At 46.2% G+C, this 19522-nt stretch overlaps 1 protein-coding gene across 1 annotated transcript in view; it reads left to right on the plus strand.

Moving 5' to 3' along the window:
* Positions 1-19522, plus strand: part of PAMR1 (peptidase domain containing associated with muscle regeneration 1) — a 63227-nt gene that overhangs the window by 33282 nt on the left and 10423 nt on the right. Inside the window, exons 4-6 of the mRNA XM_006756127.2 lie at positions 1838-1952; positions 3186-3403; positions 4776-4883. Coding sequence (XP_006756190.1) covers positions 1838-1952; positions 3186-3403; positions 4776-4883 — 441 coding nt within the window. The remainder of the gene's footprint in view (positions 1-1837; positions 1953-3185; positions 3404-4775; positions 4884-19522) is intronic.

Here is a 19522-nt window from a genome sequence, read left to right on the forward strand (position 1 = left end):
TTAATTTGATAAGTCTCACAAACCTTATGACGGAGGTACCAGTTTTATTCCCGCTGGACTTAGGTCTGCTGAGGTTCTGAGAGATGAAGTAGCTTGCCCATGACGGAGGTGCCAGTTTTATTCCCGCTGGACTTAGGTTTGCTGAGGTTCTGAGAGATGAAGTAGCTTGCCCAAGGCCACTCAGCCAGAGAAGGTAGCGCTGAGTCTCAAGCCAAGGGTAGGAGGATGCTGCTTTCTCCAGATTCACCAGGACTTTCCTGTTGGGACAGTGATTGATGGTCTTCGGACTCCCTGGCCATCTGGCCTCGGGGAAGTCCCCTCCCCTCTCTCGTCCTTAGCATTCGCATCTGGGACATGGGGAGATGAATGTTGCCGTCCTTGGTTTCTCATGGGGATTAATGGAGAGAATGTTTATGAATCTTTTCGCTAGGGCCTGGCCTATCATAATATCACTATTTATTCATTCGACACCTGTCTATGGAGCACCTGGTATATGCCAGGTACCATTCTAGGTGTACAGGCTAGAAAAGATCCCAGCTCAACCAAAAGGATTATAGATTTGGATTTCTATATAGACTATGGATAGATAAACCTTTTCTGTAAAGGGGAAGATAGTAAATATTTTCATTTTTTTAAGGTCTTATTGTCTCTTGTTGCAACTACTCAGCTCTGCTGTTATGAGCAGAGCAACCATAGACAATGCATAAAAGAATGGGCATGGCTCTGTTCCAATAAAACTTTATAAGGTCTTATTGTCTCTTGTTGCAGCTACTCAGCTCTGCTGTTATGAGCTTAAGAGCTACCATAGACAATGCATAAAAGAATGGGCACGGCTCTGTTCCAATAAAACTTTATTTATAAGAACAGGCAGTGGGCCAGCCGGTTTGGGCCCACAATCATAGATGGCCAACTCTTGCAGAAAATATTTATTTACATGACCCAGGTGATTTTTTTCTAGAAAAATCAATTTAAGACATTTTCCCCAAACTCTTTTATAAAACTAGGGTGCCTCTTACACACCTGTGCTTTTCCAGTGATTTTCAAATCTTCGGGCTCCCCTGCAGATAACTCAAGGGACAAGGGTGATGATGAGAGTGGAGAGTGTTGGGTCTCTGCTTCTGCTTTAACCCAGAACCCCTCTTGGGTCCATGTTTTGATTGACAGTCTTCATAAGAGTTTGTTTGAGAAAAGGGGGTTGGAGACTAGAAAAAAATGAAACCCATTAATCCAGTCCAACTGGTTATAGACTATATCCACCCTCCAGGATCATGCCTTAGAGAGGCATTGATTACATAATTGTTCATAGATCAAATTAATTTTCTAACTGGATGGAGGGAGTCAGCAAAGAGTAGCTTTGGGGCTCTGTTTGTGGGATGGAGAAGGTGCAGGGAACACAGACCAAAGGGTCATGTGTAGGTGGAGACTCTGGACAAAAGCCACAGTGTCCTATAGAGAGAGGCGTGGGGAAGGTCAGCTTCCAGAGCCCATGAAGGTGGAGACCACAGGCTGGCCTCTGGCCATCTCGGCGAAGGGGGTTGACAGCGTGGCTTGTTCACAGTCGGACACAGTTAGGTTTGAATCTCCTCTGTCTCTCAATAGCTAGGCCAGTTATTCCTCTGGTTATCTCTTTTCCCAGCTGGGACACTGGAACGATGCCCCTTCCCTTCTCGAGCTGCTGGATGGATTAAAACCTACGCATTGCGAGGCGCTTCAGGAATAGTTCTTTCCTTCTCCATTTCATTCTCAGGGTGTACGATGAGCTCAAAGGCTGTTTGAGACTTTCCAGCAACTCTTTCCTATTGACTCAAATGTCCATGCCCCAATCTTCTCTCCCCAGGATGTGGCCAGGTTCTGCGAGCCTCGAAAGGTCAGATTTTTTTGGAGAGCTACCCACTAAATGCTCACTGCGAATGGACCATTCATGCCAAACCTGGGTTTAACATCCAGCTAAGGTGAGGGGTTGGGGTTATGAGGAAACACAGTCATGGGACTAAGGGTACTGGATCCTGGTGACCCAGGGGGCTAACTAACCATCAGCACGTTGTCCTCAAAAGCAGAAAATGTATATTGGAGCCTTTTTCTTTAACCTCTCATTGATTTAGTGGGATAAGGCCTGGTCAAAACTATGGCCAATTAAATGCTGTCATTCACTGCCTATAACAGTGGGGCTCCGTTGATTTTTACCCAAAGATAACACAACAAAGCAAGATACGGAGAACCATCTATGCATGCCCAGATCGTAACCAAGCCTTCCTGTTCCCAGAGTCCCGGGCTGGGTTCCATGGGAGGGAAGTGAAGAACTAAAGGGCACAGGTCTAACATTCAGGGAATTCAGACTCTAGAGCAGGGCTCATGCTTGTCACAGATCCTTTCACTGATATTCTCAGAAAACAGCCACCACCCCCGCAACAAATTAACCAGTTTTCTCACTTGTGTGGAAGATAAGTTGTTTCTCTAAAAGGCTTTGAGGCCCATGCAAATGTTTAATTTGTTCCCTAGTCCCAAGTAGAGACCTGGTTTTATTGTAACTATAGAGAAGTAGCACAGGAGAGTCTGACCGGAACAGTTCTTGGCGCCTGGAACAGAACGTGGTACACTGCAGGGGCTGGGTGGATAGTTGTTGCGTGAATAAATGTTGAAAGAACTGCTCTCTGCCTCCTGTGTCACCTCTCCTACTCCTCTCTAGGCACAGTGGACTAAGACAGATGCCCCACTCTACTCTCAAGGAGCTTGCAGTCTAGTGGAGGAGTCAGGCATATGTGTGCGTGCATGCACACACACACACATGCACGCACACTCACACATCAAAGAGATAAAAATGAGAAACAAAAATTTGTATATATGTCATGAAGAAAATAAGGGATCTACCAGGGAGGCCTCTTTGAGGAAGGAATAGTTCAGCTGTCCCCAAAGGAGCCAGCATGTACAGAGATTCCCTGAATGGCATATGGCACCCCTTCACCTGGGTGCGCTCTGTGTGTGCACACACATACACACAGTGTAGGTACACACTGTAGGTAACAGTGTTCATCTGACTCAAGCCCTCCAAGACCAGTCCCCTATCTGACCAGGCCAGTGGCACCCAATGTCCAGAGGCCGGTGCATCATTTGGCCTCGAGTTGCCCAGGGGTCTCAGGACTGCCTGGGGCCCACGTGGGTCCTGCTGTCACCTTCTCCGCCCACAGGTTTGTCATGCTGAGCCTGGAGTTTGACTACATGTGCCAGTATGACTACGTGGAGGTCCGTGACGGCGACAACAGCGATGGCCAGATCATCAAGCGTTTCTGTGGCAACGAGCGGCCAGCTCCCATCAGGAGCACGGGCTCCTCGCTCCACGTCCTGTTCCATTCAGACGGCTCCAAGAATTTCGACGGCTTCCATGCCGTTTTTGAAGAGATCACAGGTAAGGGCCATGGAGACACAATAGCGTTTTGCGACTATGCTGTACGCAGACGCCTCCTTTCTGTGTACCGCTCCCCTCCCTGCTCAGCCTTTTTCAGACCTGGCGTGCCGGGGTCTCAGATGAGCCCCAACATTGAGCCGGAGGAGAGAAATGGCGAGGTATATTTCAGAAATGTTCACGGGAACCAGAACTAGGGATTGTTATCTCCCTTGCACAGCTGCTGGAGCACAGAGAGGCTGGGTCATTTGTCCAAAGTCTCACAGCTATGGGGGTGGAACCAGAGATTTATACACAAGCATTTTGGCTCTAGAGCCCCCTCGAGGGGGCCTGCATGGTTAAGGACATTAGCTTTGGATCTCTGGCAGGGGAAGCCAGGTGACTTTGGTCAAGTTCTTCTACTTCTCGGGGCCGCAGTTTCCTAAGCAGTGACTAAGGGAATAACGGTAGATCCTCCGCCATTAAGGAGGCTCTGGGAGACAGAAAGATGAAGGGCTGAGCAGGGAGTCTGGTCCATAGGAAGCACTCCACGGCTGCCCTACACCAGGCGTGCTCTGAGCCTCGCTTTGCCATCTGTAAAATAGGTATTAAGTGGTTTAAGCTACAATGGTAAATGCCACTTACTTTACGAGTAACTAACTCTAAGCCTGACTTTGCCTGCTGCCTTGTCTGGGTAAGGAAGTAGGATTCAACAAAAGGGACCCAAGTGCTCCATCTTAAGGGATCGGCCCAGCTCTCATCGTCTGGAATTGGACTGCATTCTGAGAAGTTCTGCAGAAGGGAGGTCGGGTTAATGTCCTTTAATACTAGTAGTGTTTCCCCACCATATTTGAGCCCAGAACTCTCACCATCTCAAAGGACTACTGTTTGCAGAATGCTTCTTTGGGAGTTCTTGAGCACACGTTCCACAGTGTCCTGAAAATCACCTTCCACTTCCTTTCCCCTGGAATCCAGGATGCTGGGATTCCTTGACGAAGATGATCTAAAGCTACCCAAGGATGCCCGGCCGGCGTGGCTCAGTGGTTGAGCTGTGACCTATGAACCAGAAGGTCATGGTTCAATGACTGGTCAAGGGCACATGCCCGGGTTGCAGGCTCGATCCCCAGTAGGGGGAATGCCAGAGGCAGCTGATCAATGACTCTCTCTCTCATCATTAATGTTTCCATCTCTCTCACTCTCCCTTCTTCTCTGAAATCGATAAAAAATATATATATTTTTAAAAATAAAGCTACCCAAGGCTGCTCTGCCCCTGGAGTCCCTCTGTGGGGGTGAAAGGGGCTCTGCTTTAGTCACAGGTGTGCCTGTTTGCAGGACCCCAGGCTTGAAGAAATGGACACGCCACACAGTGGCACTGAAACCGCCTTTTCTCTTGCAGCATGTTCCTCGTCCCCTTGTTTCCATGACGGCACGTGCCTCATTGACCAAACGGGATCTTACAGGTGTGCCTGCCTGGCAGGCTACACCGGGCGGCGCTGTGAAAATCGTGAGTGTGCCTCGGGAGTGGGAGGTGACATGTCCTGTGGGGCTGGCGTGGAGAGGGCTTGGGGAGCTTGCTGCGTACGCTGTTTCTTGGTGTCTGGGATGGTCTGTCCAAAGTGGCACATAATGTGGACAGAATCCCAGCCCCAGTATTCGCTGGCCGTGAGAAATGGATGTAAGTCACATCTCAGAGTGAGTCCTGGCTTTAAAGCAAGGGAGTCCTGCCTGCCCATCCCCACTGCAATCAGTGATCGGCTAAGGGCTGGCCTGGGCCAGCAGTACACGCCTCACTTCCTCTGCATGTGGGCCAGGTGGTCCCAGTAGCCTTTGAGCATCAAAGAGACAGCAGGTGCAGGCCACGGAGGTGAAACAAAATTGCTTGGGGTGAGAGTGGGTGGGAAGGGCCCACAGAGAGAGTGCAAAGGCCTCTGAGGGCAGAGCACCCACAGTGTCTGCATCAATCCCTCTTCACTGCGTGCACAGGTATTTTGGGGCATCCTACAAAAGGTCCTGTTTTGACAGCATTCTATAAAGTTCATACTTTTTTCTCCATTACATTTATCCCCTTCCCCCCCCCACCTCCTCCCCTCCCCAATCACCCCACTGTCGTCCATATCCAGTTCTTTTTCTTTTTCCCCTTTGTTGCTCAATCCCTCGATACCCGCTGCCCATCCCTTTCACTCCCCCTCCCCAGCGCCAACAGCCTGCTCTCTATCTATAAGTTTGTCTCTCTTTTGCTCATTAGTTCAGTTTGTTCATTAGATTCCGCATATGAATGAAATCATATGATACTTGTCTTTCTCTGACTGGCTTATTTCACGTAGCATAATGTTCTCCAGGTCCATCCACGCTGTCACAAAGGGTAACATTTTCTATAAAGTTCATACATTTTTTAATTGAGTTCATGAATTTTCCTTGCAAACCATGCAGACGGAAGCCATGGATGGTTTCAATAGGGTGTCCTTGAGTGTGCCATTGTGTTCCGCTAAGAGCAGCCCTTGCTTCGCTTTGGGCTAGCAGAGCTATGCCAGATGCTTGGAAAATGGCATTCCCCTTCGGGGTTCCTGCCTCGTTTCAGCCCGCTGGGTTGTGTGCAAGGCAGAGAAGAGGAAGGTTGCTTTCTCTTTGTTTCAAGACTTGGTTTATAGAGTGATTCTGGAGTCTTGACAGTGGCAAATCCTGAGAGTCAGGGCAGGGAACAAAAAAAAAAGAGAAGGCTCAATTTCTTGATGAAGTAACTGCACATTATCGATAAATAAAAGTTAAGATTGGATGAAGAAAAGTAAAGTACTCTAAATATGCTACAATGTCTTTAAGAGTCTCTTATTAGGGAGGAAAAAAATTGGTCCCAAGGTTGTGAGTAAAATATTCATGCTTAGTTTATGAGCCAGAAATGGACTTCCCAGCACTGTTATCCTTTCCTGAAAAACAAAAACAAAACAAAACCACACAACCATAATGAAAAGGAATATAAAATATGTCATTATGAACTGATTCATAACTCGATTCGCAAACTGTCTCAACTCAAAATGCCAGCATAGATGGGCAAGTGAATGCTTCTTGGCCACTTTCAAAGTGTTCTTCCAAACCCAGAATTCCCGTGGTCCCCAGTAGTTGTAACTGGGTGAAGGCATTGGTGGTGGATAGCTGATAAGTCATTTGCTGGCATCAACGTGGGGACCAAAAGTCTGATTGCTTTCTATAAGGCTTCAGTTTTTTGTTTTCCTTTTGGAAAATTCAGCATGAGTTCCAACTAATAAAATTAGGGAAACATCACAAAAATTGTCGGTGGCACTTTACCTTGTAACTTCGGAACAAACCTTAACCGTTTTTTTTGTTGTTTTTTTTCCAACAGCAGTCTATCATCTAAAAAAACAAAAACAAAAAAAGGGCGGGGGGGAATCTTTATTGCTTTTCTCATGAGTGTATCAATGAACTAAAACTATCTCCCCGGAGGGAATGCTTTGAAGATTAACAAGAAACCCAAACATGCCAGGATTCCAGAAATGTATTGTTTTGAAAATAGCTTTAAAAGAACGGAAGCAAATATTAGTGAGAAATCTATCTTTTATTTACGTAGTACCAGCCCTGCAACGCTGCTGCTTTAATGCTCTGTCCTCCTGAAGTCCTGGGGAAGTGTCAGATGCTCCCTGGAGCAGGAGAGGGGCCCATCCAATTCAAAAGTGGAGGCGAGGATCTCACAGTCCCCACATCGCTCACAAGCTCTCAGACGCGATCTCACTGCAAGGCGTGGTGAGACTTGATGCGACCAGTTGATGCGTGTGGTTATTGTGTCTCATCATCGAGTCCTCTCCAAGGACCTGCCTTCCCAGGCGAGGCCCACCTGTCGCTCTTTTCCAGAGAGAATCCTGACGTATGTGCGTGCCTGTGAGTGGGAGTGGAAGAGCAGTCGGTTTTCTAGTTAACTGTAGAAGACGTATATACTTGTAACAATAATCACACAGTAAGTAGGGCAGCAGTTCCACACAGTAAGTAGAGCAGCAGTTCTCAACCTGTGGGTCGCGACCCCTTGGGCGGTCGAATGACCCTTTCATAGGGGTCGCCTAAGACCATCTTGCATATCAGATATCTACATTACGATTCATAACAGTAGCAACATTACAGTTATGAAGTAGCAATGAAAATAATTTTATGGTTGGGTCCCAACATGAGGAACTGTATTTAAAGGGCCAGAAGGTTGAGAACCACTGCAGCAGAGAGATGTGTGAAATAGAAGGAGAACATTGCTTTTCCTGACCAAGCCTGGTTCCCAGCAGTTAACAATGTAATGAGTATCCTTCCAGGCTGTCTTCTAGGGTGTGCAAGCCGAAGTTGTCTATATATCATCATTTTAAACCTTTGGTTCTCAACTGGGGGGGATTTTGCTCCCCACTCCCACCCCCAGGGGACCTTCAGTGATGTCCAGAAACATTGTTGATTTGTCATCATTGTGGAGTTGGGGTGCTACTGGCATCTCATGAGTAGAGGCCAGAGGTGCTGCAAAACATCCCACAATGCACAGGGCAAAACCCCAACTGCCCCCCACCCCCGGGCCCCGCAAAGAGTTATCTTGTCCAAATGTCAGTTCTGCCAAGGTTGAGAACCCCTGTTTTAAACAGAAGTGGATTAAAGCACGCATACGATTTTCAACTTGTTTTCAGTGCCCGTATCATGGCTACGTTTTCCAGGTCAGTCCATGTTGGTCCAAATGTCTGATTATTTTCTATAAGGTTTAGGTGTTTGGTTTTCCTCCTGGGAAATTCAACACGAGCTCCAACTAAGTCAGTGAGGGAAACATCACGAAAATTGTCTGTGGCACTTTACCTTGTAATTTCGAAACAAGCCTTAACCATGTTTTTCACTCATTTGAAAAAATAGCTGCGCATTCCAGTGTGTGGATGTAGACACAGTCATCTCTTCATCCAGTTCCTTCAGGTGCACCTGTTCTCGTGTTTGGTTTTTTCCTATTGTGAAGAGAGCCGCCATGACTGCCCTAACGTATCTTTCTTGGTTCACATGTGGAGGTAGTTTTGTGAGATAAATCCGTAGCTGTTGAGCTGTTAGTTCGAAGGGTATGAGAGTTACACTTTTGAGAGCTGTCCCCAAAGTGGTCACTGAAAGGTTTAACTGATTTTCAACATGAGCCGTTATGGACGGTTGTCCTGAGATAAGAACTAGCAGTTGCATTTCAGAAACTGGGTCAAGCTGGAAGTGGATTGATTTTTCTAAGGAATTCTGTGGGTCTGAAAGGCGTTTGTCCCTGGGACTTCCTGGGGCAGTAGATAAAGAATAAGAAATAATCGCCCAGCCAGTGTGGCTCAGTGGTTGAGCATTGATCCATGAACCAAGAGGTCACGGTTCGATTCCAAGGCAGTACATATGCCCGGGTTGCAGGCTCGATCCCCAGTAGGGAGCATGCAGGAGGCAGCCGATTGGTGTATCTCTCTCATCGATGTTTCTATCTTTTCTATCCCTCTCCCTTCCCCTCTCTCTCCAAAATCAATAAAAACATATTTTTATTAAAAAGAATAAGAAACAATCCGTGTTTAGTTGGTAAGAGGTGGTGAGAGCCGCAAGTACATTATTTAAGTGCTGCTGGGCTCAAACTTCCCATTAATTTGTCCCCAAGAAAGAACAGCTTTCCCCTGCTCCCAGGTGACCTTCTCTGAGAGCAATCAAAAGGGGGTGGAGTGGCTCCCCCATCAGTGCTGGGGCCAAGCCAGCCTCCTGCCAGGACCCTCCGCGACCCCAACCTCCTTGGGCCACCATGTAAGAAACTGGGGCCCCTTTTTTCCTCTGAAGTTTCCTGTTTCTTTGTATGGAACACAAGGACAAAATAAGTTCTTAAGTAAAGGGTCGGAATCCTGTTTTGCAAAAGTGGAGAGCGGGGGATTCATCGCCTGCTCCAGTTTCCATGTCGTCTTTGTTCCTCTGGCCCAGTTGACGAGGCCGGGTCTTCCCCCTGCATCCCAATGAAGCGCGCTGAACCCGGCTGACTCTCGGGCACAAAGCTCACACTGCGGGCTCTGCCGCGCCTTGGAACACAGCACAATGGCCTCCACCAATTAAAGGAAGACGGGGAATCTGGTTGTTTCTGGGGTTTGGATCGGCAAGAGGTTTCCCACTAGCCTGTCCCCAGGGCTGGGAGAAAAGCGCCCAGGAGGAGCGCACACTTTCTGCTTCAGCTTCAAAGGGGCAGCCGGTGCTTCTCATCAGAATAAGCGGTCAGCAGATCTGCGGTTTTCATGGAAACGTTACCGCTGACCCCCGATGAGTCGCAATCCCCTCTCCCATCACAGAGAAATGGTAGGCTCTAGCACAGTGACTCTCAACCTTCCTAATGCCCCGACCCTTTAATACAGTTCCTCATGTTGTGGTGACCCCCAATTTCATTGTTACAAATTGAACATAATCAAAGCATAGTGATTAATCACAAAAACAATATGTAATTATATATGTTTTCTGATGGTCTTAGGCGACCCCTGTGAAAGGGTCGTTCCACCCCCAAAGGGGCCACGACCCACAGGTTGAGAACCGCTGCTCTAGGACCTCTCAGCTGAGAGGTTATAAAATCAGTTCACTGGCTTTTGGGTCCAGAGCCCTATCTTGTCCTCAATATCTGGAACACGGGAGCACCTTTGCCCATCGTGACAGGGTGCACTCCAGGGGAAGAGCTTGGCCCAGAGGACAGAAAGACCTGGGTTTGGCTCTGAGCCTACAGTTTATCCATCAGGGGACCTTGAACAAGTCACTGAACTCCCAAGAGCCTCAATTTATAACAGTGGTTCTCAACCTTCTGGCCCTTTAAATACAGCTCCTCATGTTGTGACCCAACCATAGAATTATTTTCGTTGCTACTTCATAACTGTAATGTTGCTACTGTTATGAGTCGTAATGTAAATATCTGATATGCAGGATGGTCTTAGGCGACCCCTCTGAAAGGGTCGTTCGACCGCCAAAGGAGTCGCGACCCACAGGTTGAGAACCGCTGGTTTATAATGTTCAGAACAATAATGCCAAGTACTTCTCAGAACGTTGGTGGGGATGGAATGACATAAGGCACTGAGCTGATGTCAGAGGAGCCATGATTCTCATTACTACTCCGGTCCCCTATTCTGGCCACTGGCAGAGAGCAGGGGATTCTCCAGGGAAAGGGGCAGGGCAACAGCACTGGTTTCTGCAAACTGGATGATTATGGCAAACTTTCCTCAGGGCTCCTTAAGGAAATTCTTCCACAACTCCCTAAGGCTCCTCTGTGAACCGCTATGAACCGCCCTTCCCACATCATTGCTAGACACGAAGCATCGCCACTGCTGTACCTGCCTGCAGACGAGAAAGTTCTGGTTTTAAAAGGGCAAGCAGACACAACCAATGCCATTGTCATAAAGGAATCCTGGATCCCAGGAGAGGACACCCACACTGGGCATGACGGGTGGGGAGCCTTCTCAGCCAGGGCAGCCCAGCAAGGGGGCACTTAGAAGTGATCGGTGGAATAGTGTCGGGAGGAGCTGGAAACTCCAGAGCGCGTTGCCCAAGCATCCCGTTATCTGCTCGGCCGCCCTTTTTCCTCATGTGGGTTTTCAGTCGTTGCTCATGTAACACGTGGTGGGCCTATCTCGGCCCCTTGGTGGTCATAGGGCAGACCAGGACTCCAGAGCATCACTTAGGTTTTTTATTAGACTTAGAGGGATAGACAGGGAAAAAAAAAACAAAACACAAACAAGCATGAGCCTTGCCAAGGCCCTCGCAGCTTTGGCTTTGGCAGGCGAGCTCACTGAGGCAGGGCTTGGTGCAGGAGGCAGCTTTTACTCTGGGTCTGGACTAAGTGATAACCCATTATTACTGGGATGGGCTGAAGAGGGAAGAGGGTGCAAAGAGTAGAAGATGAGAGCAGAGCAGAGTTAACTTCTGATGGAAACGAACATCCCTGCCACCCTGGACTCCGAGGCTGACTCCAGCCCCTGGACAAAGGCTGGAGAGCCCCCCACTTTTCCTTAACGGTTCCTGCCTCGTGGGGCATATGCTCCCTGCCCCTCATTCTGATTCAGAAGAGGAAAGCTTCCTCGTAAAACACAAGGCTTCCCTGTTGGTATCCAAGCATTAAAACAACAGCTGTAGTTATTATTCTCTCTGTTCATCGGCAGGCTCTGTGCTTCATGCGGCATTGTCTTGTTTAATTGTGACAACATCCCCGTGGGTTAGGAACTGTTATCCTCCCTGCTTTGCACATGCATCCAGCCTAAGCCTTGAGCGTCTGTTAGGTACCAGAGGAAATAAGGCAGGGCTATGCAGCATAGATTTTTTCCCTTCTATTTGGCAGAACCACAGAACAATTCCAATCTTAGCCTTTCTCAAGTACAGAGGAGCATGTCACGTGCCCTCCAGTTGCCAACATCAACTTCCTCTAGTAAGGCCTTCGGTGATGGTGGTGATGAGCACTCCGAAGAGGGCGGTGAGAATCCATAATCTCTCAGGATTCAGATGTGCTCAGCAGCCCCAGCCTCCTCTGTAAGGCCATTCTCATTATCCCCAAGACTAGCAGCAGAATTCCTCAATTTGGGCCATTTTCATTGTAAGGTGGACTAGGAACACCACTGGGGGACATTTCCCCCAGTAGTTTAGTGTTACTACCCACCCCCAATACACACCCAGAGCTGACTCAGAAACCTTCTGAGGTGCGGGGGTGCCCCAAGAAGACTCTAACCAAGCAGATCCATTAGTTAGAGGACAGCAGAGTGTCTACCAGTTACAAAGGTTACCATCTCTACCAAACGAGGGTGCGTCCGGGTGATTTTGAACCAAAATAAAAATGAAAAATAAAAAGATTTTTCAAAGTCGACTTGTCTCTTAGGTGCAGGCCGTTTCGGCTGTTTAATTAACTAGGCCATCCTAACACCGGAAACGTGGTATCCGAAAGACACAGTGTACCCGGGGCCACGGACAATACTGATTAAGATCAAATAGCTAATTGTGAGCCTCAGCCTCCAAATTGCTGCCGGATGAATAAAGGGCAGTGTGTGCAATCCAAGCATAATTTCACACGGATACTGTCTCTCTCACACACCCGCGGAGGGCTGGACAGCAGCAGGGGGCAGATACCATGGCCTGGAAAGCGATAAAAAGGATTCTCACTGGGGATTACATCACCAGTTGGTGTTGTTATTCCTGGTTGGGGAAGACCCTTGTGGGAGTAAAAGAAAACTGGATCTGGTCCAGAGGCACCAAACTCAAATGTAAGCTGAACAGGAAAAAAATGAGGACAAGGGGGAGCCCGGCGGGTTGTCTCTGGGTGATGGTCTCGTGAAAAGTCACGTTTCCATCAGGAGTCAAAGCCCCAGGGAGAAAGTTAATGCCCTTTCTAAACAGGACCGAAGTTCTGTCACAAATTGTTTCCTTGATTTTGGGTGATGAGTGAGAGTGGGTGGACACCAAGGGCAGCTAAGAATTGAGACTCACACGCCTCAGGCTCCCAGCTAGATAACGGGCTAATGAATTTTGTTGGCTTTGGCTCTGTTGTCTTTGCTGAAACGCTCAGATACTCTTATAGCTTTCATGCAGATCCTGAAAAGACATAATAGCCCTAGCTGGTTTGGCTCAGTGGATAGAGCATCAGCCCATGGACTGAAGGGTCCCAGCTTTGATTCTGGTCAAGGGCATGTACCTTGGTTGCAGGCTCCATCCCAGGGCCCAGTTGGGGCACATGCGGGAGGCAACCAATTGATGTGTTTCTCTCACATCTCTCTCTCTCTCTCTCTCTCTCTCTCTCTCTCTCTCTCTGCCCCCAGGTTCCTGCCTGCAGATTAACATGTTTTCTTTCCATAAATACAGCAGGCTAAGTGGTATCAACTCAGTTCTACCTATTGTAGCTGATAAAATATTTGTTGTAACTCAGGTTACCTGCTGGGGCTGGCTAATATTTCCTGAGACCCCCGCACTCGCCATTCAAATTCATTTAAGGTCCCCCATGATTACCTTTACTTTATTCCTTGGTTAGGGTCCTTTGTTGTGGTGTAATTTTAGAAGCACATTTAAGGAAGGCACTAATCTCATAGGATAAAATATATATATATAGCTACTCCCCTGAACACCTGGGGAATATGCTTATAAGTACTTAAATGAAGCTAGGGAGAACCTTGAGGTGTCTCAAGCCTTAACTGACATCATTTCTATTTCTGGACTTAAGCTAAACATTTCTCTGTTAAAGTTGCAGAAAACATCTGTCCAGGCCTTATCCTGCTGGGCACAGAGGACGCACTCATTAAATATACAGAGTAAGAAAGTCGGTGAAATCAATAGGCCACATGCTTCAGAGTCTTTCTCTTTTGGAAGAACCACACACCGGACTTCCAAAGGGCAGAGCAGTGACTGGATTCTTTGGTTCCGGGGGGGATTTTTATTGATCTTGTCTCCAAAGTTAAACTTACAGCTTTGAAACTGAAGCAACAGGAAAAGAGAAATATTCATGGGCATCTGCTGTATCTTGTTAATACTCAAAAATCCTTCAGAAAAGGATATTTTGTGAACCAGGGTATGTGGGTGGACAGCGATGTAATGGAGGGAGAGGCCTGTTTCCTTGTCACTGCTGGGATCTGACCGCTGAGTTTGGTGATCATTAGGGTGATAGGGAGGTGAGGCCACCCCTAGGTTAGGGGTGAAGAGTGTGGACTTCCTTTTGCTACATTCACTATAATTAACCTGACTGGAGAGCACAGAAAAAGTGATATTCCTGTGCCCTGAAGGGCCACTTTTCCTAAAATGTCTCCACATTTTTCTGACATCTTCCCTCATGTCTCCATCATCATGGCCATTTCTCCTAGATGTTCTAGACCTGATCATCTCAGCTATCTAGTATCGAGATATTATTTCATGTAAACATTTAAGGAAAGAGTTTCTCCTTCTTTTGTCTTCAGTTTTTCTCAGGACAACAGTATGCGGTGGTTCCCTGTGGTACCATCTCCAATCAGATAGGAGAGCAAAAGATACAACTTTACTTGTTTTAAACCAACTTAAATCCAATCCTAAGGCCCATCATTCAGAGTCCTAAGAACTTTAGTCTCAGTCATTGCTGGGGCCTCCTCTGTGTCCCACGGTTGTACAGAGGTCCCTGGCTTTACTCAGACAGCACTGAGTCAGTAGGGAGAGTCCTCCGATGGTGGATTTTAGAACTGCACTATGGAGCTTGGGAAAGCCCATTGTTTCAGAGCACCTGATCCCTTCAGCTAAAACAGCTCTGCTGGGGTGGGGGCTGGCCTGGAGCCCGAGACTATCTGTGGAGATGGGGCCCTCTGATGAGATCCAGCCTCTCTAGTTGCCCTGCCAGTCAACCTCCCCGAGATCTCCCCGAGTGCTGAAAGGCATGCAGGGCTCCAGTCCCAGCCTCCCCCCATCCCAGGGGGTGCTGGGGAGTTAAAGGACACCTAGAGGATCAGGAGTTGGGCTTTTGTATTCATGTCTATCAGTCATTGGCTACAGGCAACCCTGAGGTATGCATGGGGGGAATATAAATGGAGGCATTTTTCAGTTCTTCACACGAGCATGATGGTGCCCATGCCTGAGGGCAGGCCTCTGAAGGTGGCAGGTGCCGGCTCTCAGGAATAAACTCACATGTAGAAGTTGAGCTGGTAAAAAGGATGAACATGGACCTGGGTGGAGCACCCATAATGTTCACTATGAAAAGGATCACAAAGCCATTGCGTGGCCATAAAGTGGTACCACAGCAAACCACCGCAGACTGGTGCCCTGAGAAGAACTGAAGACAAAGGTGGAGAAGGTCTTTCCTCAAATGTTTATATGAAATAATATCCCAGAAAAAAATGGACTCCCAAGTCCTGTTCTTGTTCACAAAATAGCTTGCAAGGGCTCACTAAACTTAATGCGTTTGTGTCCCTGGGGTGAGTCACAAAAGTAATGGGGCAGTGGGCTATTTATTATTCATCATGGACTATTTTTACTTAGCAAGGCAGGAGCTTGATGCTCCTTCAGACCAGAGAAGCAGATGTTTTAAATTCTCATTTGACTTTGTCTGGAAACACCCATCCCTCTGAGGAGAAATGAAACACAAAGCCTTGAAAAATCAAATAGAAAAGGACCATGAATCTATTTAATGGGGAGATACAAAGGTTTCTAAAAGGAGAACCTGTAGGGCTGGCAGGGGTTGGCGGTAGAGTTTGTTTTGAAATCTAACCCTGGGGAGATGCTCTGATGAGATATTGATGGTCTATGAACCCAACAGGAGAGAAGAGAATGGATGGAGGAAGTCTTAGAATTATCTTCAAAGCATCCTAGGAGGATGACCAGCTTTGAAAACAAGTGAGAGAGAAGAGAGAATAATGTCCCCTGGACGTTTGATACAGGATTCTAATTTTAAGGCTTTGTTGTGCAGTATTAAAAGAGATGACGGTACAGAGACCATGGTTGGTACCCAGAAGCCCTAGTCGACACACTGGACCCAGGTCTGGAAGCCCATCACGGGTAGCCATTACCAAGAGGCCAGAAAATACAGTGGAATATTGCCTGTTACTCCAATAGGGCCAACCACAGGCTTTTAGATTTCTTTGTGGATTTTTCTTTAATGTGTATGAATTTGGGGAATTGGTTTTTAAAGCTGTTCGAAGCCTTGTAAATAAAGGTAAACAAGGGAAAAGGAGATTATGTGCTAGTTCAATTACTCCTTAAACCAGCCCAGACAGATAAATGGTATTATTCAGTTTTACAGATGAGAAACGCAGGGCTTGGAAATATTAAGTAATTTTCCCACACCTTTGTGCATTAAATGGAAATATGAATAAATTTTATTCTATCCCATCCACCAACAAATATTTATTGAGTACTTACTGTGTACTTGTTCTGGACACTGGGGAACCAAATGATTATTTGAACCTGTATTTAGCTGATCCTGGAGGCCATTCTTTTTTTCACCAGCATCTGGAAACAAAACTCTTTTAAATTTGAGTTCATGCAAAGTTGGATTACTCTATAATAAGAGATTTGCATGGGGTGGAGAGAATATGGAAACAAAAGGAAGGTCTGGAGCCAAACCATTTGCCCTGATACTTAAAACAAACAACAACAAAAAGAAATAACAACAAAACGAATAACAAACGTTTCGGGTTACATTTTTCTGATTATAAAACTTGGAAAAAAGTCTAAGGAAGGAAAACTCATTTTTAAAGTTATAAGCTAGAGATAATGAGAGTAATTATATTCAAGTATGTTTTTCCAGCCTCCTTTTCTACTTTTGGCTGTTTAAAATTTTTTCCTTTTGTTTTTAGTTTTTAACAGTTTTATGTATTATGTCTGTGTGTGGCTTTCTTCATGTTTATCTGGCTTTGGGCTTTGTACCAGTAAATCTGTAGGTTGATGTCTTTCATCTGCTTTATATTTTTCAGATATTCTCTCTTTACATATTGTTTTTGTTCCATTCTTTCTTCCTTCTCCTTCTGGTATGCCAATTACATGTATTTATTAACCTTCTCAATGTGCGCCCCGTGTCCCTTACTTTTTCTGTACATACTTCACCTTTTCTACCTTGAGCTTTATTCTGATTTTTTAAAGTTATCTTTTAGTTTATTCATACTCTTAAGCTGTATCTGATTTTCTATTAAACTCCTTCACTGAGTTTTTCATTTCTATTGTTGTAACTTATCAGTTCTAGATTTGTCCATTGGTTATTTTTCAAGGTTTTCCGTTTTCTACTGAAATTTTACCTTTTATTTTCCTGAACATATTCAGTATAATTATTTTTAAGCAATGTCAAACAACTACACTATCTGGATCCTTTGTCTGTTTCCATTGTCTATATTTCTCTTGAATTTTGGCCATAGAGCCTTGCCTTCTAGTGGACTCCCAACTAGGAAGCATTACTCCTATCTGTCCTGGTGACATTCCATGAACAGTAACTTAAAACCAAATAATAGTTCTCCATTCTAGGATCTCATCAAGTTTAAGATCCACTGTTGATATAAGGATAGCTTTTCTGGGGGTTGGCGTAAAGAAATACTACAGGAAAAATATTCATGTGACCTCAGGTCAGACATACCACATAGTAAAAGAATATGCATCGAAGAATGACAGAAATACAGCGGAATTCCTCAGCCGTGGCAGACTTGATTGTGCATCCTGAGGCTGTTTCTCTGTAAGTCTTCTTGTAAAGCCTCCTTCCTGAGAGAAACAAAGGACCTGAATTGTTCTAAAGCTTTCTTACCTCCAAGGGCTCGAGAACTCTCCAAGGTTCCTGCTAGTTACACCCACATTAAGTGTATGAGAATTCTGCACATAGGAAATTATGGGTGGGAGCCTAATGGCAGTACCTGCATCCAAGGAGAGAAGACCCCTACCCTCAAGCTCACTGTTGAAGGGATTTCTCTTCTTCTCCTGAGACTGATGTGGCTTGAGTACAGTTCGTTATCTTTCAGTATTTCAGGACTGGTCTTGGGTATCACCTAATCTTTCTTGGCCATAAGCTCTAGCAAGCAAAGCTCAAAACAGATGAAGAACTACACTTGAATTACTCAAATCATCACCCTTTGATAAGCTAACTGGCCACAGATTCGAGTGCCTGCAGAGCCAGGCAACTGGGGAGGGGCGGAGGGAGGGGGGCTGTGGCCACATGAAGAATTCAGCCTCCATCTAAGCAAGAGCCACTTCTCGATGACAGTTGATTGTTGCCACGTGGGGATACAGGCCCAGGGTTTCCAGACCTGAATTTAATTCAGATTTTTATGAGAACTCCTTTGATTTTTATGTTGGCAACTATCCCATTTTCTAAAACTTGCAGGTATAACACACCATGCTAGTAAGATGATTGCAGTCTGTGGACTCCTGTCGGTTGCTGCTGAGCTGCGTGTTCAGCATTGAATGAGTCTGTACTATCAGAAGGTGACGCCATCACGGAAGCAGGGTGGAATGCTTCCTCTGCGTTCTTCTTCCATTCCTGGAAATACAAGCACTGGCGCTTTGAGTCCATGTGTACTTTCCTTTCTTTTTTTCTAAATCCTCACTCAAGGAGTGAGGACATTTTTTTCATTGATATTTTAGATAGAGAGTGGAAGAGAGGAGGAGGGAGAGGGAGAAGAAAGAGAGGGAGAGAAGGGAAGGGGAGGAGAGGGGAGAGGAGTGGAGCAGCTGTCTTAGAAGAAAGGGTTAAAAAGAGACTAGGAGAAAAGGAGAGAAGAACATCAGTGTGGGAGAGACACATTGATTGGTTTCTTCCCGTATGTGTCCCAATGAGAGTGAGGGGGGTGGAGGGGATCGAACCTGCAGCCCAGGTACATGCCTTTGATCAGAGTTGAACCCACCACCCTCTGGTGCACAGGCCAGTGCGCTAATCAGTGATATACACTGGCCAGGGCCACAGGTACTTTTTGAGTTCACAAAGTACACTGCACTCCCTATACCATTATAGGAACTTTTTACAGCTCACTCAGTGACTTGTTTTTATTTTTTAACACTTCTGATTGGCTTTGGACTCACCCACCAGGGAAATTGCTCATGTTATATAGCCCAGAAGCAGAGTATCATTGAGATCAGCCACTGCTTGGTCTGTCGTCAAGCTTAGTGTAAACAACCTGTAATTTAGCTAATATCATCAGCCTTGCCAAATTGAACTTAGGAAATAATTAATTTTAGTTCTCAAAAATTTTTAAAGTGTTGTCTGAATGGAGATTCTTTTCTTGGCTGGAGGCAAGTTGCTTGAAAGGTAGTTGGGACAATTATGGGAAGAAAAGAATGTCAAATGCATAACTGCATTGCATGATGGAGATTGTGTCTTAGAAGAAAGGGTTAAAAAGAGACTAGGATAAACTGACAAACAAAACAGGCCCAGAGACATGGATGCATGGACCAGGCTGCTATATCTCAGGGGGTGGGACAATGGAAAGAGATTAACCGAAGAACTTACATACATGTAGGCATGACCAATGGACACAGACAATAGTATGGTGAAAGCCTCGGGTGGGCCAGGGACTTGGGGGGAATGGGTTAAGTGTGAGTGTGTGTGTGTGTGAGATTGATGGCCATCTGTAATACTGTCAACAATAAAAAAAAAGGAAGGAAAAAAAGAGACTAGGGAGGCTAGTAGAGTAATTGGTACCGAAGCTCAGTAACTAAAGGTTGGAGTCTTTGGGGGGCTTGCTTTGGGGCCTT

The sequence above is a fragment of the Myotis davidii genome, unplaced genomic scaffold (assembly GCF_000327345.1).
Source record: "Myotis davidii unplaced genomic scaffold, ASM32734v1 scaffold94, whole genome shotgun sequence".
NCBI lineage: Eukaryota > Metazoa > Chordata > Mammalia > Chiroptera > Vespertilionidae > Myotis > Myotis davidii.